General features: G+C 45.1%; 1 protein-coding gene across 5 annotated transcripts in view; it reads right to left on the reverse strand.

The window, feature by feature from the left end:
• Positions 1-20,275, reverse strand: part of PAN3 (Poly(A) specific ribonuclease subunit PAN3) — a 66,483-nt gene that overhangs the window by 34,404 nt on the left and 11,804 nt on the right. For 4 of the 5 annotated variants that reach the window (XM_077662223.1, XM_077662222.1, XM_077662225.1 and 1 more), the window contains exons 10-15: positions 17,039-17,194; positions 12,745-12,989; positions 10,101-10,240; positions 6,002-6,131; positions 5,504-5,568; positions 879-1,017 (exon numbers count right to left, since the gene is read on the reverse strand). In XM_077662223.1, coding sequence (XP_077518349.1) covers positions 879-1,017; positions 5,504-5,568; positions 6,002-6,131; positions 10,101-10,240; positions 12,745-12,989; positions 17,039-17,194 — 875 coding nt within the window. Of the gene's footprint in view, positions 1-405; positions 579-878; positions 1,018-5,503; positions 5,569-6,001; positions 6,132-10,100; positions 10,241-12,744; positions 12,990-17,038; positions 17,195-20,275 lie in introns of those variants that run through there. The other variant, XM_077662224.1, reaches the window with a different exon arrangement.

Here is a 20,275-nt window from a genome sequence, read left to right on the forward strand (position 1 = left end):
GTCCAGTGAAACAAACATGCTCAAGCAGGGAGCCCAATAGCAGCTTTCATGCGCAAGCGATTCCAGAAGTTCTGCCTGGCATTTTCATTTTCCACAGTACTTCACGACAGCACAATTCAGTCATAACGTGCACTGCATTTTGTCACACCCTATTGCCAAAGGCAACCAAGGCTAAACACCAGGAATGAGTATATACATGGCCCATATATTCATGCGTACTTCTTTTTCTGCACTGTTATGAATTGTGGCATCAGTGTAGCTGGCAATTTTTATCAGTGTGTGGGGCGATGCAATACATATGCTAATATTAAACCTCTTTCAGGACACACAAGGTTTTTCAACTGGTATTTAAATTAATCAAGGCAAGAAGCGCAACTTCCCAAACCAACAACGCATGACGTCACAGTCAGAAATGCAAACAAACAAACAGGGTTATTCAGCGATGCCTTACACCATGCTAAAAAAGGGCAAGTCCGGCTGGCCATTCCAGAAGTGATGGCACCACACTTTCAGAGTTCCAGCTAAATTTGCCTCGCCTAGGCAGACCAAGAGATCACTCTGCCGCAGAGTGAGCTGCACTGAAATGACAAATGGAACCCATGAGCCCGATCCAGATTAACCAGTGGAACCCGCATTCCATTGCCGCAGGGCAAGAAAAGCTGCTCCAGACTGACCACTGAAATTCGCCATAAGAGCCCCTGCTCTAAAGAATGTAAGGCAGTTGAAAACTCAAAATGTTCAAAAGCCAGAGGCAGATTTTGGGGGGGGCGGGGGGGGATATCTTTCTCCCAGATCCCCGAAGCACTTAAAAAAAATACGCCCAAAATTGTTTTCAGATTCATGCGAAGGCAACAATTCCAGCAAGGGAAGGCACATACCTTATTCAATGCCTGCACCACGTGAGCCATGTCAATCCAAGGCCTGTTATCCTTCGTTACTTGATGAAACAGGTAATCTCTAAACAGCTTCAGCATATACCGGTCCCCAGTTTCGGACCACGACGTGTCCAAATGAAATCTGCAATAAAATCACCTCACGTCAGCTGTAAGTTGAACCTTCAATTCACTTCAGTTGATTCAGAAACGGGATGTGCAACACATATGTCAGTAAGCGTACAACTACTACCATATAGAATTTTACATAACAGACCGATAGTGGACTCTAATTCGAACCTCTGGCAGGACCAAGGCGGGAGGCCTTGGTTTTGCCAGTAAGAAGTGTATTAAAGACAGGCTCCCGTAAATACGATCTCTACATAATTTGAACAAATTCTCTGCCCCTTTATAATTATACTATAAAGAGTAGACTCCAACTGCCCCTTGACCTAAGGTCCTAAATGAGCCTGCTCAGGACGTGAGTTCTTGGGAACAATCAATAAGTTGAGCTCAATTCAGCGTAACTCGATTCCTCATTCAAATCACGTGGGTGTCAATCTGCACAGTTCATTAAAACAGACAGTGCCATCCCGCTCAGTACTCGTCTTATGAACAACTGGCAAGGGTGTGAATTAAACACAACATGCCAGCCCTGCTTCTGACAACACTGCTTGTAAAGCATGTAAGACATAGCCTGCCATGTTTTTTAAATGCCATCAGCAAAGCGAAACCACAAGGGCCACAGTAGCACAATATAAATCCATAATAACTGTTATTCTTATTAATAATGCACACTTAACCCCTCACAGTACTGTACACTGAAGTAACTGTCTGATAATCGTAACATTTCTTTAAAAAAAAAGAAATTTTAGCTGTGGTTTAAACTCTGGTTAACCCTGGTGAGAAGTGAAAGCTTCCTTTGCATGGCTACATTCACAAACACCAGATACACTGCCAAACAGATTGTCAGCAGAGTGGCGACGTAATGCCCGATGGGGCAGTTGCCACCTGCCATGGTGGGCAGATTGTGATGACGGCAGTAGGTCACACGACCTGCCACGTGACCGCTGTTAAGTGACTGCACTGACGCTGCCATCTTGAAAACATAGTGTGGTGAAGCTTTCACTTCAAAACTGCCAACACTGTTTGCACTAAGTCAGAGTAGGAGATGGATCACATTTTACAGCATGAGAGAGAGCCCTGTGCATGGAGAATGCAAGCGGCAAAAAGAGCCAATTCCAAACACTTTCTACAGGAGCAGCTTCAAAAGGATTGATGAAATAAGTAATGTCTTATTCACAGCTACTTTCTGAAACTAACTAAAATGCTGAAAAGTTTTTAATAAGAATAAAAACGAGACTTTTTGGGAACCTGGGCAGCTGGCAAACACAGAATTACCAAGCTTCCAATATCTGCACCACCAGCAGCAGTAGTGAAAGCCTGGGTTCTAAGGTACCACACTGCTGAACAATGAGCTAACATGTGTGGCCATTCTGGAATTTCTTCTTTTTTGCCTCATTCAGTTTGTTGAAGCTACTTCCAGCTGAACAATGCAGAGACCCCATTTCAGCACCAAGAACTGCTGATGCAAACCAGGAATTTATTTTTTATGATGGCCCACAAAAAAAGAAAAAGAAATTTCCAAGGGTCTAAAGTGAAAGTTAAGAAGCAACTGCAACTTAAAAGTGCAAGGGACCATTGGAACTGTGAAAAAGCAATTTTCTTGAAGCCACTACAGAAGAACCCCATTACAGTAAACTTGCTTATAGTAAAAAACATGGATAAAGTAAACTGAAAGAGCAGTCCCATTTTGCCTTCCATAAATAACTGTACATTCTTCTTTTTGTTTAAAGTACGACAGCTTCAGCCCTTTCCAGTAATGTGTCGGGCATTGCCTGACAGCAGAAAAGAACTCGCCCGATCAGCTTTTGCCTGCACATTTTGCCTGAATTTCCATAGTCAAAGGGTGCGGCATCTGATGGGAATGCTTGTAGCCCATAGATTAGCTATTTCTTTTTTATCAAGAGGAATGGCAGCATCATATTGATGCAGAAATGTATTTTGACCACGAGGTTTTGGAGGCCCTAAAACGGCACGATAACATCATGGCATGGCTTCCATTCCACCAGCTGTGTTTTTACAGAAAGCTGTCAAATAGTTCAGTAGAAAGTGAAGGGACCTCAGTGATGATGGAAAACTAGCTGCTGTCTGCAGTGACCGAAAGACAGAAGGTGGCAGAAGGGAACTGGTGTTTTATTTTAAGACATGCGAGAAGCCTTGCCTCCACCAAGCAGAGTGCTTCGAGAAATACCACACTCTAAATAAGTTGTGGTTAAGACACAGCAAAGCAGAAAAAATGCTGTAAATCAATGTTTATAGCCAAATCATGAGGCCCTATCCTGATGAGGGGCTTGGAGGCCCAAAAGAGGGCTGATAGGAATGCCACTCAGTTGGGGAACGTTTCACTAGGAAGGGTTAATAACAAAATGGTTATAATGCAGAGGGTTTAGATATGGTGACTACTTCCTGTGGAATGACGATGACGCGACATGCGCGCTATGTAGGACATCCTGGATGACAATAAAATGGCACTCATCGAGATGGCTTGGCCACCATGCTCGTTAGCCGCGAGGAGAAGCCAACTTTGCAAAGGCCTCGAGGCTATAAGGCAGAACATGCAGCACGCACGAAAACTAAAAGTAAAGTTGGCTAAGAACATGGAAAGAAGGCGGTCTGGAGTGCTGAGAAAGGAAAAAAAATGGCAGTGAATGAGCGCTGGGGAGTACGTAAGGGGAAAAAAAAAACTGAAACGGTGCAGCGTGAAGCAACAAGTGGAGGTGTGGCGGCACTTTGTAGAAGGTTTTGCAGCGCCTGATTGCAGAGCACACATTTCTTAACCATTGCTTCCTAAATGACAACGAGGCTGTGCAATACTATGCCGTGTTTATGCAAAGATTTCGTGTTCACATAGATGCGAACAGCGTGGCCACATTATATCTGTAAAAATACGGACTTCCCACAAGTCTTAGACGAAACCAAAAATGTGATAACATAAAATGTGATAACTGAAAACAAATCATTAGCACATAATTGGATGACCAGAGCAAGATGAAAAGTATTTATAGGTGTTTCTTTTCTAAACCAACAATGTGTTTAATAAGTAGCCATATTAACAGGCAGCATTCTCAGAGCCATGCCATTGATTTAGTAAAGATTTTTTGCTGCCTCAAGCAACTTTACAATATAGGGGTTATACTGTACCATCATGCATTGCACTGCTTAAAATCTGGAAGTACAGAAATTTGAAATCTTCTAAAAATTTACTTTTTCTAATCAGCAGCCAGTTTATTTTTTCTTTATTCAAATCTTACACCATCTTATTAAGAACCTTTGCTCTCACCGGGTTTACCGTATAAAAACGTGTAAGGGGCGCATATTTTTTTACAGATTTGAGGGCCAATTTTCGTGATACGGCCCATACATGCGACGTGCGAAAAAATAAAAATAAAAACACACCAATCAGGAAATTAGCGGCATTTATTCTACATTTAATCGTCATTTGCGGAGTATTCTGACTCTGAGCTAATGTTGTGCTCTGGTGAACGCTCATCTCACAAGAAGTCACGCAGCATGTCCGCTGCCAACGAGTCATCGTTGTTCCACGCTTCCATTACTTAGCAGAGCAGCTCTTCTTCCACTTCGGGAAACTTGCACGGCTTGCCTCGGAAAGTGCGCTTTTTGCAGCTTGTGTTCCTCAATGCATTCCTTAGGTTGCACCACCGTCGGATGCACTTCTCAGCCACATCGAATTTCCTGACCGCCACACGCTTGCCGTGTTCGACAGCAAACTCCCAGCCGTGTTCGACAGCAAACTCCCAGCTGTGTAGCTATTAAGGTGCTTTCCCATCGTGCTAAAACTGCAACGCTCGGCGGCAGCACGCGAAGGCCACAACTACGGTGAACACGCTACCACAACTACCATTCCTTTGACACTTTTGACAGCCACGAAAAGCTCAAGCTGGTGATACTAATGCCGATATGGATAGCAAGAGCTCGCGGAGGAGGAAGTATTTGACAATGATGATGATGATAAGCCGCAACCTCGGGCACCATCTGTGGGCGGCACCTGGAAGCTCCTGCGCACATGCGTCGCCTCCGCGATTAAGCGCGCCGTTGCTCACAGCCGGAGCTGATCGCGGAGGCCATGGTGCGTGCATTTCGAAGGCTATTCCCGCATGGGTCGTGGAAAGTTGACACGGTTATTATTTTTTTTTAATATTTCCTTGGGGAAAACAGGGTGCAGCCCATACACGCGTTTATACGGTAATGCTAAAATATGTACTACCTGCACCACACTTTCACACTAACAAGCAAGCCTACCCAAGCTCTCTCTCTTTTCAAGAGAAACAGTTTTACTTCATATTTCAAAACCAACTTCTAAAGTTGCTGGTTTTTAGTTTCCATCTAACAGCAATCTTCAACAGGCACACACAGTCAACATTTCATATCAACAAACTGCAGATTGTGGTCTACAGTATTTAAAAGACATTTAATTTTAAGAAGTGAAACTGTACAGGTAAATGAAAAAATAGGAAAAGGAAAGGAGCAAACAGTAAGCTGTGTCTCACTCTGGTCTTTCACTGACTGTGCCAAGTTTCACAAGCAGCCTGAAGAGCCTTCCATTTTCCACTTCCTGTAAATGAAAAACATAAGCAAAGAGTGCAATCCGAACTTCATTTGCCAATTTAAAAACTGCAGTTTTAGGATGTGGTGGCCATAGACAAACAATGGCTACAGGGCCACAACTGTGCAAAACTTTCTGAATTTCGGTGATTTTGTGTGCTCTTAGGCAGCATAAATGCACATGTAAAAGTCTGTGCAAAATGTAATAAAAGGCAAGAATGCCCCTAGAAGTAGTAGTAGTTGGGGCCAACTACTTCACAGACACACCCTCGATTGCAATGGCACCACTCATGTTCCCAAAACTGGCTTAATAATAGTCATCTCCAGAGGGTTGAGAAAGCCCACAGGTACAAGAACACAAGCATACAAGCCCCTAAAACTTAAATATTTTCTCTTTGCATCAAAAAATAATGTGTACCAACAATAGCAAGATGTAAAGTTACCTTTGCCAGCTCATTTTCAATGACATCACTCCGCATTTGTGCTGCATCCAGCTGAGTGTAGAACCGAGCCCCAATCATTGGCATTATGTCATTAATACTGTGCGTACGAGGTGGTGGGGACAACAGGTACCTGCATCCCAAAGATACAGAACCATTTCTCAATTTCCTGAGGCACCTTTACATAAAAAGTTACATGCTGCCCTACCACAAGAAAGAACATGGGGGGCACTTAAGCTCCGCCTCAAGGATATGACACAACAGTGTTAATGGGTCCCTTCAGTGGCCTGGAGTCCTCTTTCCGCATCAATTCAAAGACATGGCATTGCTCTTTCTTTCACCATCAAAATGCTTTACTACTCACCCCATCTCAGCACACTCATTCCAAGTCTTTTCATTCTTCGCATCTTTCGTAATCAATGCGTACCCCTTCCCACTTCCTTCTCTTTTCCACCTAGCTTCTGCCTACATGCCCATATACTGTATTTACTTGTGTAATTTGCACATAATTTATGTGCACCCCCAACTTTCTATCCAGAACAAAAAAAAGTTATGCCGCCACCGTCTGGAAGACGAAGTAATGAGCATTAGTTGTTTGGTAGCGCAATCTATCGTCCATGCGATGTATTACCACATGATTAGGCTACTTTTCCATACCTCACGGCAAGCGGGCGTCTACAGTCTTGCGAGCTGCCAAGTGCTGACGCCACGCCCGCCATGGTAAGGCTAACCATGACTAAATATTAACCTAATTAAACATGTTCTACTCATCGAGCCCATTACGAATATGCTGTTCGTTAGATCATGATGTCATTGTTTATTTATAAGCAATTAAATTTAAGCCTAGCCATAACTAATTTTCTTTTTATTAGATAATATAGGTATCCAACGTATTCTACTCATCTAGAGGATTCCAAATATCTAATTTGTTTCATTATGGCCCCAATAATTACTGAGTTATAAGCTATTAAACATAGTCACATGACCAGTTAACTATGACATCGCAAAATCAGTGACCTCACCAATCAGTCAACCAATTCTATATACTAATGACGTCACCTATCAATCAGCAATCGATTTACTATGAGGGCCGCTATCTTGAATTCCTCGGACTTAGAAAATTTCATGCCAAACGGAGGTGGTAGCAAACCTCAAGAAATTGAGAAACGCGATGAATAAGAGCTAACGCTCTTGAAAGAAAGTTTTGCTCTCATATTTTGCGCTTTCTGCTGTGCCAGACCACCAGCATATACGTGAGTGTGCGCAAGGAAGGCTCGAGACGATCGGCGCAGCCATGTCGCCGTGTGCAACTCTGAAATGTGTGAAGGGCGGGGGCATGAATTGTGCACCATTTAGCCGGCTCGTTCGTGCTGGTGGTCGCTGTCCCGGATGAACAGTTGCACACGCACCCAAGTCTAAAACTACCTAACTGTTTGCTGTGCGGTCAGCCGCTAGTCAGCCGGGCCGCATGCGAGGGCATCATTTTATCACGCCCATTATCTCCTTTGCCTCTGACTGCTGGCTTTGCGATCGTATCACTGTGCATTTATTGCTTTGAGCTGCGCATGTGCCGCCATGCCATCCCACAGGGAACTACATAACATAAGGTGGGAAGGGGGGTACGCATCTTATATATGCAGTCAACTTTTTTTTTTTTTTGCCAGCTAGGGGTGAGAGATGGGGGTCCAGTCTGCAGTCTATGTATAGGCAGCAATATGTACCATATACTGTGCGTCATGACCTTTGTCATGTTTTTTAGGGTGCATTCAAAAAATGTTTGTGCAATTTGTGCACGTCCCTTTTTTGAAACCTTAATTTAAATAAGTGTGCAAATTACGAGTAAATATGGTATATGTGGAATTCCTAGATCACTGGGAGTCCTCATATCACTACTGATGCAGTGGTGCAGCGGTTAAGCGATGCGCCACTGCCGCCAGCGCAGGTTTCTACACTGAACGGGACACTTGACGCTATCGCATTATTTTGCGTGAAATAAGTCATGCAAAACCAACTCATGCTCTGACAAAAAGCAACTATGTTGCACTTTTTGTATGCATCATGTGACTACAATCATGCTTTGTGACAACCGTATATTGCCGATTATAAGTCGACCCCCCAACTTATGAAACCTTCTTAGCAAAAAGAAGTTTTACCCCGAATATAGGTCAACACTAAATCGCGATGCGGTAATAGCTCGCCAATGAACTCTTTAGAACATCGAGTCCTTAAAAGAGGTTTATTCGTACACGAAACTCCTCTTACGATTCGTCATTCCTTGCGAGCAGGACGCAGTCGCCGTCACGTGAGCCACTGTTGCTGCTGGCTGTCGGAAGCGGTGATGAGATGCAGCATGTGGGAAAACGACCCAGAGACCATGTCGGTTGGCAGCCCATACCAAGCATCGTTTACCCACTGTGATATTTGGCTCAGAGAAGTGCACTTCAGCCGCCCAGTTGGTGTCTTCGGATTTTCCTGCTGGAGCCATTCATTGTAGAACGCGCCGATGGGGTCTTTGAATGGCTTGTTCAGCACCATGTATAGCAGCTGAAGGATAGATGTCAATCCGCCTGGAATAACGGCTAAGTCACATCCAGCGTCCGCTACTGCTTTCTTCACTCAGTCGGTGATGTGGCCTCAGAAAGGGCCCAGGAAGGGCATGCTGTGGGGCTTCAGCAATGCGCCAGGACGCCTGCACCATACTAGACGAAACCACACAAGGACAGTTTCATCATTAAAAAACCATTTTCGTTCACCCGAATGATAACCTTGGGCAGAAACTTTTCCTTCACCGAGATCGTTTTTCTCTTGCACAGGAGAAAGGGTAGCAACTTGTGCCCACTGGCCGTACAGCACAACATCACCGTAGAGTGTTTCCCACAGTTAGCAGGCGAACCTGGCACACCATTCTCCTCCTAGGCATGTCGAACCAGACTGGAGTCTGGTTGGTGTTGCCGATTTGACTAAGCAGAAAGGAACGTTTTGCTCTCAGGTCATTCACGTAGCGCAATAACGCGCTCTTTTTCTCTTCGTATGATTCGGGTAACTTCTGGCATATGGTTGTGAGTCTCCGTTCCACCTCATAAAATCTGTTACGCCTTTCTTGGACACTAAGAAGCCTGTGCGCGGGATGCACATCTCCTCCATGACAGCATGTGCCTTCGCTTCAATGTCACTGTAGCAGACACTCAGGCTCTTGCTTCTTTGGTCATGAACCCAGTCTCGAACCACACCTTCAATGGCAGGGTGTTGTCCGGACTTTGGTCCACAAAAGGAACGGCATGTAGCAGTGCATGCAAATATCTTCTTTGCTTCCTCCAATCCCTCACACACTGTTCAGACACGTCAAACTTCCATCCTGCTGCGACATTGTTTTCCGGTTCTGCATAGAGGATCACTTGCCGTTTGAAAGCTGTGCTGTATTGTTGCCGAGCTTGCGGTGGCATGTTGAGGTCTGTCGGGCACACGAATCATGTTCACCACTGACGGTCGACGATCCGGCACACGGTGTCCGGCGCCAACGAAGCAAAACGCAGAAATGGCGACAAGGGATGAAAAAAAATTTCGCAGATGCTTCTGAGCGCATGTGACCGGTCACTTGGCTTGGGATTGGATTGGATTGGATCTGAGGCACAGAATTGCCAGTTTTAACGCGGAGTGCCCACAGTTTGTTTACAAAGCGTTTTTGTTGTATGAAAACAAAAATTTGAGGCATATCTTCAGATAAATTCCTGCTTTTTACGCAGCCAACCTTGATATCATGTCCGACAACTATTACGGAATTATGCTTGAATGCACGTGATATTACCCACTGGTTGGCCAAAACTCTACTTTTGACCTTGCATATAGGTTGAATTTACGACTCTGTGTATATGTCAACTCCGAATATAAGTCGACCCTCAAACTTCGGAAGGTCATTTTTCGAAAAAGAAAAAAAGGTCGGCTTATAATCGGTAATATACGGTACATTGTTACTACACTGAAGAGGAAATTCAGGTACATTATTTACAGGGCATTGGCAATTTCTAAGAGGTGGCTGATGTTAACTGAGGTCATATGCATACACAACATAGAAAAATAAGAAAGGGAAAGGTGAACCACCCACAGGATCAAGTTTCTAAGGTCAGTTGAGTAGTTCCGCGACACCAGCTCCATCGACTGCTGCAGGTTTTCGCGCTGGATTGCAGCCATGGTGTTGCAAGCCAGGGCCAGAACCAGTTTGCCTAGTGCAACCAAGTCTTCTTGCTGCAATATTTTTGGCTTGCTTACTTGTTTGCCACAACACAAACATGGAAGAAAAGAAACTTCTGTGCGTCTTGTCTACAGACAAAACACAGAGCGCCAGTTTAGAAGCGCACACAGCCAAGTGAAGCACTGAAAACTCAATCCTCTGAGTGTTTTCAAGGTGCAGTATTTGTGCATGGCAATAATTGTGACTATGAACACGCCACTCAATTGTGCAGGTATGAGCAGGACTACATAGACCACTCGAAATCACTAAAGCCGAATTTTCATACAGCGCCTCCACGCAGGTACACAGTATTCATGCCACTATCGCTTGTATGCAACTGAGCTGCAGCGCGTGCACTGTGTGCCTGGCCTAGTATCTGGTTTTGAATTTTGCTTTGCTTGCTCCACAGAGCACTGCTTGAGCGCTCCCTGTTCACAGTCGCAAGTGCCACGCAAACAAAAAACTGCTCTACATCGCCTCCTTCCACATGGGTAAACACTTCGCGGTGGCTTAGCCTGCAAAGCCAGCATGTCATAAAAAGAAACTTTAATAGTGCCAGTCCTCAAAACGTAGTTACCACCTATACTACTAATGACTTTTCTTAGCCCAACACATACAGCTGACCCTCGTTACTGTGCAGTAATATAAAATTTCATCTAAAATGCACAAAAGACCCCTGCAATATAGTCAGAAAAGGACAACAACTCAAGCAGCCCTTACTGGAGAGCAGGAAGAGGCGTTTTCCAAAGCTTTAGCACTGTTTTGAAAATGGAAGCCATGAAGAACAGAGCACTAAACATTAGGTTGCCTCTCTAGTACACCACCACCAGCACAGACCATACCTAACTCCCGCAGCATAGCAACTCCAAGCACACTTCCTAGACATATGCGCCTATGCGCTTGTGTAGCGAAGCTGGCCTGCGCATGTGCGAGGCATGAGCGTGGTGCAGATATCTGTACTGTGGATAAGATATCTGCAGATATCTTTATGTCTGGCACGTTGTGGCGCTGGGTGCGCAAGTGCATGGCATGTACGCCTCGGAAGTCTTTGTGGTATCATTGCTTTACCAACTAAACAAGCAGGCACACAATGCACCTTCCCATATGCTGCAGGCAATGCACGCGACACCAATATCTGGCCACCTCGGCATCTCGCTAACGTATTGCCACGCTGTTAGCCATTTAATGGCGCCGCCATGCGGTGCGATAGTACCCGCTGGTATTCCTCATCTTCCTTGGCTTGCGCGTGGGTTGGCTGAGTGTGTCTGCTCTGCTAGTCCTGGTGTGCCCTTCTGCCCTATCTGCCGGCTCTCAATGACAGTATGTTGCTGTGCTGTGTCAGTTGAAAATGCGGCACTGGAGATATTAAGCCCCAAAGTCAATGAGCGGGTGCACTTTGCACATGCGCACTTTTTAGTCTGCGGGAGGCAGTGCGCGACACGACACAAGCGTGATGCTGAGATCTGACTATGTGAAGCACAGTCGCTGACCATGTCAGATCTCTGCCAGTGCAGGCACGGCGGTGCCTTGCCTTTTCTGCGCTGGCAAGACAGCTTTCCTGCAGTTTTGAGCGAAAGTGCACAAAAGCCATCTTGCTGTCATGCGCTTTCTTGCGTAGAAGCATTTTATGTATTTTTTCTTTCCTTGACAGTGCCGATGCGTGGGGTCATCGTGGTTCGCTGTCAATGTGAAAGTCTGTCTTAGCTGAAGGACACACAAAACAATTCGACATGAGCGCATTTTTTTTTTTTACATGAGCCCTAGAGAAATCAATCAAATGGTCTCACACATTGTTCATTTTATCTGGAAATGTGTCTCAATCAAGTTCATCTGAACAGGAGTCTACTCATTGCGCCCCCTTCAGTGCACGCTTCAATAAAAATTAACCCTTCTTTCGCACTGCTGATGAAGTGCTTTTAGCTCTTGTCACTAGATGGTGCCACAGTGTTCTGAATTTCTTACATGGAGCAGTAACTACAATTCACTAACACTTATGCCAATGGGGCGTATGTCACTGTGCCCTAAACACCATTGGATGTGGAAACACATTACACTAAAGAGGGCAAGATTTATATTAGATTTCGGTACGTCACTTTTGACATCACAGTTGCTGATTATGGTTTCGAGCATTGGGATACATAAAAACTGGAACATTCGCCAACTGAAAAATTCTTGGTAAAAGCCTTCTACAGTGTTTATAACAAAAGAGTTGCACTATAGACCACTACGGACAGCAAAATGTCTATTGTGGCACAAAAAATTAATGCTTAAAATTCAGTTGCTGGTCCCTTTAAAAAACTAATGCAGTGGTTCAGCTACGAGAACTGACGTGGCGGTGGGCTCCTGCTGAATTAGACCACCCGAGATTCTCTAAACATGTATGTACAAAATTATCAGCACAAGAGACATCAACAAACCATTTCTGCAAAGCACCAGGACTGAACAATTGGAAAGTAGAGTATGACCAAGGGCCAACTGCTTCAGCAGCATTGCACAGAGAGGTATGGGCCGCTGTCACCTGGTAGTGAGGCACCAGTGCTTTGGAATTCGGAACAGCCGAGTCAAATGTGAGCACGTCTATGATGCCGCAGCAGTTGAGGCGCAGGCGTGACTTGCCCATGACCAGGATCTTTGAGGGCTCGAATGAGCGGCATGCCAGGCCAGCCGCATGTATAGTGCGCAACACCGAGCTCAGCTGGACGACAAAGGCCCAGATGAGGCTCTCTGGAAGCAGCCCCGCATGCTGACGCAGAGTGCCCAGCCCTGTGTTGAATACAAAGACTGTCACTCAAGCAGGAACGCAGAACCAAGGATGAAGCATCCACAGTATTTATCGACACAAAAAGAGACATTTAGTATTACGTATGAGCACTTACGTACCGTATTTACACGAATGTAAGTCGACTCCCCCCATATTACACTTAAGAAAAAAAAAAGCTTGGAGGTCATTTAAGTTTGACCTTTAATAACAGAACACGATAGCATTATCCTGCGGCCGCCGCTTATCGCCAGCCGCTATCGGCTGCCACATGCGGGCTGCGGGCATGCATGTGGGCACATTCCAAAATGAAAATGTATTAGTCATTGGACTACTCGTCAACACTTGCACCATCGTCCTCACTAGCGCTGCCATCATGACTGCTGCTGCGGTTTCGCGGCATGTCGTTCTAACATCATCATGCAGTAAAATCCTGCCCTTCGCAAATAGCCACATCACGACATCGCGTGGAATCACCAGTTGCGAATGTCGAATGTGCGGCCTGGAGCGCAGTTGTTCGTTTCTTCGGCGTAAAAAGTAACTGCCATCTTGAATGTAGCCGTGAACGAGCACCGGTCACTTACCAGACTTTAAGCACAAATAGCGTCTGACGAAGCACTACATTAAGAACTTGTGAAACGCGGCCGGCAGTTGTCAAATGCATCAGAGCCAAAGAGAAACTACACGTAAGCGGCATCGACTCTTCCGTCGGCTACCGACACTTCCTGGCGACGCTGCCGTTCTGTGGCGGAGCCACCACGATTGGAACAGCGGCCCTTCCATCAACTATCGAAGCTCCCTTGAGCACCGAGTGCGTAGTTGAAAGTAATAATAATAAAAAAATTTGAAAACACCTATCAAGAGTAGAATGCGAATGTGTTATTGGGCCGCCGCCGTTTATTAGCAGCAAGAATTTGCAGCCACGTGGTGGTGCCGGTTCGCTGCTTATCGACAGCCGCCACGAGTGTGGAGGGGATGCCGGTTCTGCACGTTGACATAACAGCTGCTCAAGGCCAGCACCAAGAGCGAAGCAACAGAGCCGCGCAGCAAAAATGCAACCACGCTGTAGCAAGCCTGATATCTTGTTTATCTTGCTTTATTTATGGTGCCATGCTTTGGTTTCGATTGTAAGTCGACCCCCCACTTCGGATTTTCAAATTTTGAAAAACAGGTCGGCTTACTATCATGTAAACACGGTATGTTACACGCAAGCATTTAGCGGGAGATTACAGTGGAAATCGCATGAGCACATTTAGTTTATCGTATGCCAACCCAGATGCAATGATAGCACAGTGGCGCCATGTGGTGTTAAAATGTGAAATATTTGGTGCTATATTTTTCGGACTTAGCCGAGGTTATCCAAATCGTATCGTGTAGATAGCCAGATCTATGGCCAGTTTAGCCAAGCACTGCTCACATGACTCACGGCCTAATTTTTTTTTAGGTATCTGAACTGAGCAAGGTTTTTAATAACGTCATGGAGCACACTAGCATTCTTTCGAGCCAATGGCATAAGCCCACATGCTGTAATGCTAGGCCTTGCATAAAATGAATGCCCTGATGGACATCAAGAGCTGCCACAGCTCTCAAAGGGTCCCTGTGTGGTGCCACAATGCAGTATACAAGTGGCCATGAACCTGACTGGCACTGACCCTCTCATTTTATATCACTACGATAAGACACGCAGCGCACGTTGAAGCAGCCTGCCTTGTGGAGGATTGTGGAAGAGCTACTGAAGTTGTTTCGCAGCAAACACTTTGGTCATTCTCAATTTTCGTCAGTTAGAATCTAGAAACTGCGTATCTTAGACCACAGAGAACATGAAAAAAAAAAAATGTTACCACAGAAACAACAGGCTCGAAGCCAGACCACACAACCACACCGTGCACAGCACTGCCCACGCACTGGGGCATCTAATGGCGCGGTTTTGTTTCCTTTACTTCAATTCACAACAGCATTCGGGCCAATCACAGGCCTTGCAGTCCATAGAAACCAATAAGCGAGGGCTAAGTGGGGCTACACGTAATCGTGAACACTGCATTTAGGGGCAGCATTCCACAATAGGCGCTTTGTCTTCAGGCATCACGAGGGAGCATGGAAGTGATGTCCAGCTCGCATTGCAGCTCAGGTTGTTGCTTTTTTGTCCGTTCCACAAACCCACTTATTGCACCTTATCAGCTATGTCCTATACCTTGGCCCTCCGATAATCGGCTACTGACGTCACTAATCCAGTAAGAAGGAATCAAGCCACCTACTGCTACACGACACCATTCAGTATGCTCCTTTTTAATGTGAGCATTAAGACAAACTAGTTTTATTTTTAACTGATTGCAATTGTTATTGAAATAATTGTTAAACAAGGTATTAGTCTGCAAAATAAATTGCTAATACTACTTCATGGTTCCCCTTCCCTAATTTAATGCCAGGTACGCATTAAGGTATAGTAAAATATGCTAATGATGTGTGAAAACAAATTTCTTTTGCAATACCGTATAAACACGCGTAAGGGCCGCACCCTGTTTTCCCGAAGGAAACATTAAAGAAAAAAGAAAGATCTGTGTAAGGGCCGCACTCGAACTTTCCACGACCCACGTGGGAATAGCCTTCGAAATGCACGTGCCATGGCATCCGCAATCAACTCTGGCTGCGAGCAATGGTGCACTTGATCGCGGAGGCTGCGCACGCGCACAGGAGCTTCCAAGTGCCGCCCATGGATAACGCCTCAGGCCGCGGCTCATCATCATCATCGTCAACTTTTTCCTCCGCCGCGAGCTCCCGCTATCCATATTGGCATCAGTATCACCAGCTCCAGCTTCTTATGGCTGCCTTTCACCGCTTTCACCGTAGTTGTGGCATTCGTGTGCTACCGCCGAGCGTTACAATTTTAGGATGATGGGCAAGCAACTTAGTAGCTACCCAGATGGGGAACTTGCTCTCGAACATTGCAAGCGTGCGGCGGGCAGGAGATTCGACGTGGCCGAGAAGTGCGTCTGTTGATGGTGCAACCAAAAGAATGCACTGAGGAACACAAGCTCCAAAAAGCACGCTTTCTGAGGCAAGCTTTGCAAGTATCCCGAACTGGAAGAAGAGCTGCTCTGTTATGTGATGGAAGTGCGGAACAATGGCTACGCGTTGGCAGCGGACATGCTGCACGACTTCTTGTCGGATAAGCATGCACCAGAGCACAGCACCAGCTCAGTCTGAAGACACCGCCAGTGACGATTGAACGTAAAATAAATGCCGCTCGTTCCCTGATTGGTATGCTTTTGCTTAAAATTTTTTTTTCTCACAACGCGTGTATCGGCCGCACCCCGAAAATTGGCCCTCGAATCTGGAAAAAAAAGTTCGACCCTTACATGCGTTTATTCGGTATCTATGCCTAAATGTATCTTCATAGCTGTGTTTTGTGGGAAAGCCTTTGCCTTTTGAACTAACTGTTGTGATATTCAAAACTATTTGAAAATATTTGATGCACAACCAATTTTTATTATTAGCATTTGCTTCGCAACAAAAAATTTTGATGCTAGCGCACCAATAGAAATAATATAAAACTTAGCCTAAAGGGAAATCTGCTTCACTGAACGTAGTTTAGACACCATTCTGATCACCTGGGAGCCAATAGAATCACTGGCTGTTTTCTCCATTTTCATGTTTTTTAAATTAAAAAAAAAGACCCATAACATGCTGAAAGATAAAACAGTGAAAAACTACATAAATAAAACTCAGCCTAAAGAGAAATTGCCATTGCTATATGTACTAGTTTTAACACTGCTCTGTTAACAGCTAGTACAAAAAAGGAATGCAACGATGAGACTTACTCTACTCTGCTAGTGACTGCAGAATGCAGCAGCCTGCCCTTTCTCTACCAGAAAGAATGGCGGTCAGTGATCAATGTGAGGATCAAAGTGCGGAAGCCTGCTGACACGCACTGCAAGAATCAACAGCCCACAGCTATAACCCAAACGACATAACACATGCAATTCAATGCCAACTGTGCCAGAAAGCATCTCAACTCCAATAGAGCATTTGATGGGACACGAGCACCTGCACTTACCAGACTTGGCATGAGAAAATGGCCTGGTCAGTCCATTAGAAGGCTGTGGATACATGGATGGGCAATAGCCATTCAGAGGCTGCACGGATGGCTGGCTGAAGTACTGGTTCATCAGGGTGTCTGAGCCAGCATGGTAGTCATAGACAAACACGATGGCTGCACAGAAAAGCACAGCCCCTTTCAGAATCTAGCTGATAACAAGCTCACTGCTACACTTTTTCGCTGCCACTTGCACTTATTCTAATTATTTATTATATCTTCAAGGCCTGAGACATAACAGAGGGGAGTGGTCATTACAACAACAAAAACAACAGTAAAGATAAAAAAGCAATGCAGACAAGTCAATCGTCTACAAATACAATATTGGATAATGTGGTACGAAAAATGATGAATGCCTTCAACACTGGCAATCGGTCTGGGGAGGTGGTTCCAGTCCTTGGAAGTTTGGAAAAGGGAATCATTGCATGTTTCTGTCTTGCATGGTGCAATTCCAACCTTGTGTGCGTGGTCCAGCCGTGATGAGATGTACAAAGGCAGAGGAATGAGCATGGTACGAATCTTGGAACAAATATGAATGATTGTTGCAACAAAATTTCCAACAAGAAGCCAATGAAAGTAGGTTTAACATGTTTTATTGATGATATGCTAGCAGTACAATGATACTTATGCAGAATGAATCGAACAGAGTTATTCTGAATAACTTCCGAGGGCGTAAGTTAGGTTGCACAATTTGGGGTCCGATATGGATGCGGCATATTGCAGTTTGCTGCAGAGGAAGTGAGCTGCAGAAAAAAATTATGATGAAGATAACTGAGCATGCGATTAGCATTGTCATTTATGGTGTTAATGTGAAGGAACCATGTAATACCTGAACACATTTCTAAGCTGAGGTAACCTTTTAATGCTCAAATTATGAATGAATGAAGTAAACAAAATCTTTAACTCCATATTATGCTACCTAAGTACCCATATTCAAAAGCCAATATTAAAATTTTGCTAGTGCCGCTAAAGCCTGAGAAATCAGCATGTTGGCAATTAGCAATAACATTTGGTTTATTTTGTGCAGCTAGCGGGAGTTTTGCAAAAGTCATAAAGAAGGCCTCAAACCTACTCTAAGGCCCAGGGACAGAAAACAACTTTCTTTCGAACTCTTCCGCAACATTTCAGAAAATGAGAAAATAAGCTAACAGTGATTTTTGGACAGTGACTGAAAGTCACACATTCACGCCCAGTTTTTCTTCATACATTTTGCTCACAGCAATGCCAAATATTCTGTACTAAAAGCGCCGGACCACTGAGAACATGTTGATATCAATCTCTGTATGCAAGTGCCATGTAGTACAGTAAAAGCTCATTAATTCGAACTGGGTTCACTCGAACTTATGGTTAATTTGAACTTACGCCCGGGTCCCGGCATAGCCTTGTGTATTTCAAAGGGGGAAAACTCCCGATAATTCGAACAAGTCGGCATTCGCTATGGTTAATTTGAACTAGAGCCACTGGCTGAGACCGCTCCTCGTAGATAAAGTTGACCCATAGTGAGTAAAACACGGTCCAAATATTCCAGAGGTGTAAAGCAATGAAAAAGAAAAAAAGCCGAGGGCACGAGGCTCACGAAGGCTGCGTTCTAGTGAATGCCGTAGCTGGTTTTCGCTGCCGGAGCACTTGCCCGTGCCACTGATGCTTCGGCGCGAGTCGTTCCAGGTTTTCGTTGTGCCACAGTCACTGGATCGCGATCACGTGGTGTAAAAGAACGTAGTACGGCGGTTCAGGCGATGACGGCGCCTGTTGGTGCCGTGAGCGCGAGCTACGTGGACAGCAGCGTGTAGACGTTTAAGCCCTTGAGTGACGCCGATATAATTCAGGCTGCATGCTCCCAGCAAACGTCGCAGGGCTCACGTGCGGAGAGAACAGCCAACAGTGATGAGTCTGACGGCGGCGATGAGACTATGCTACCGCCAAGTGCACGTGAAGTGGCGTCGGCGCTCGATAATGCAGCACGCCACTTCTCTGTCAATGAGAACTCTGACGTTGCGCAGGAGCTTTGGGCAAGCTGCAAATAATGCTGATGAAGTCTCAGCAGAATAAATGCAAGCAAGTGCACTTAGCCGATTACTTTTAATTTTGGCAATCCTTCCCCTTAAATAAACATGTTTTGGAACATAAATAGAGTCATATATTCCAGCACTAAAGCTTGCTGCTCACGCGAATGCTTTCCAGTACTTGTTTCTGGCTCATAGCTGGCCGATAAGTTTATTTCATTTGCCACTAGGACCGGATGAATTTAATTCTCACCATATGCACGTCACAAACGTGTAATAGAACCTAGCTCCCGAAAACGAGTCTAGATGTGACTGCTTCGGTTTCTGCCCGCCCGGCAAGGCCCTATAACCGCTCATTCTAGCGCCCATCTGATAATTCGAACTTCGCTTAATTCTAACAATTTTCCGGTCCCCTTCAAGTTCGAATTAACAAGCTTTTACTGTAAACAGTGCATGGCATGCAAACAGCATCTTACAAATTCAGGACACTGGGCATACAAAGGTTAACATGTTGCCTCTCTCTGTGCTGCTCTATTCTTGCAATGTCGGATGAATGACAAGATGATGTGAGCCAAATGGAGCTGCTCCACACACAACAGAGGACCTTCAGTCTTGCTCTGCAGACTGCTTGCTGTTTACTGGCCTTGTTTCAAATCATCATCCTTCACAGCTCCTAAATATGCATCGTGGAGAGTGAACACTGGCCACAGACTGAATTCTTCCTACGTTACAAGGGACAGGTGCCAGTGCAAGAAGAGCAGCAGAAAAGGCAGCCACAGCAAACAGGTCTAGTCATGCACACTCCCATGGTGGTAATGACCAGGTAAGTTGTTGGGCGAGTTGGTTTCTATATCCCATAACTACAGCACAACGAACGGAACATAGCGCTGTGTTGTGTCCCTGCCAGGGTTCTTCTTCTACGTCCCATTCGTTGTGCTGTAGTTATGGAATGGGTAATGACCAGCTCAAGTGCACACAAGAAAAAGCCGTCTGGCAACATGGAATGGTGTCAGTAGGCATGGTTTTAGGCATTTATTTATTTATTTATTTATTACTCTGGTCCACCATGCCATTGAAGCAGCAGTGACCCGATATAAAGTGGGAAGCTAACATCAACATTGACAAAGCACACAAATATAAAATGGACTTAGCTGATAAAGATTTCTTCTATCATCGCTCTCCTGCATCAACATTA

This window comes from Amblyomma americanum, chromosome 4, assembly GCF_052857255.1.
Source record: "Amblyomma americanum isolate KBUSLIRL-KWMA chromosome 4, ASM5285725v1, whole genome shotgun sequence".
Classification (NCBI taxonomy): domain Eukaryota; kingdom Metazoa; phylum Arthropoda; class Arachnida; order Ixodida; family Ixodidae; genus Amblyomma; species Amblyomma americanum.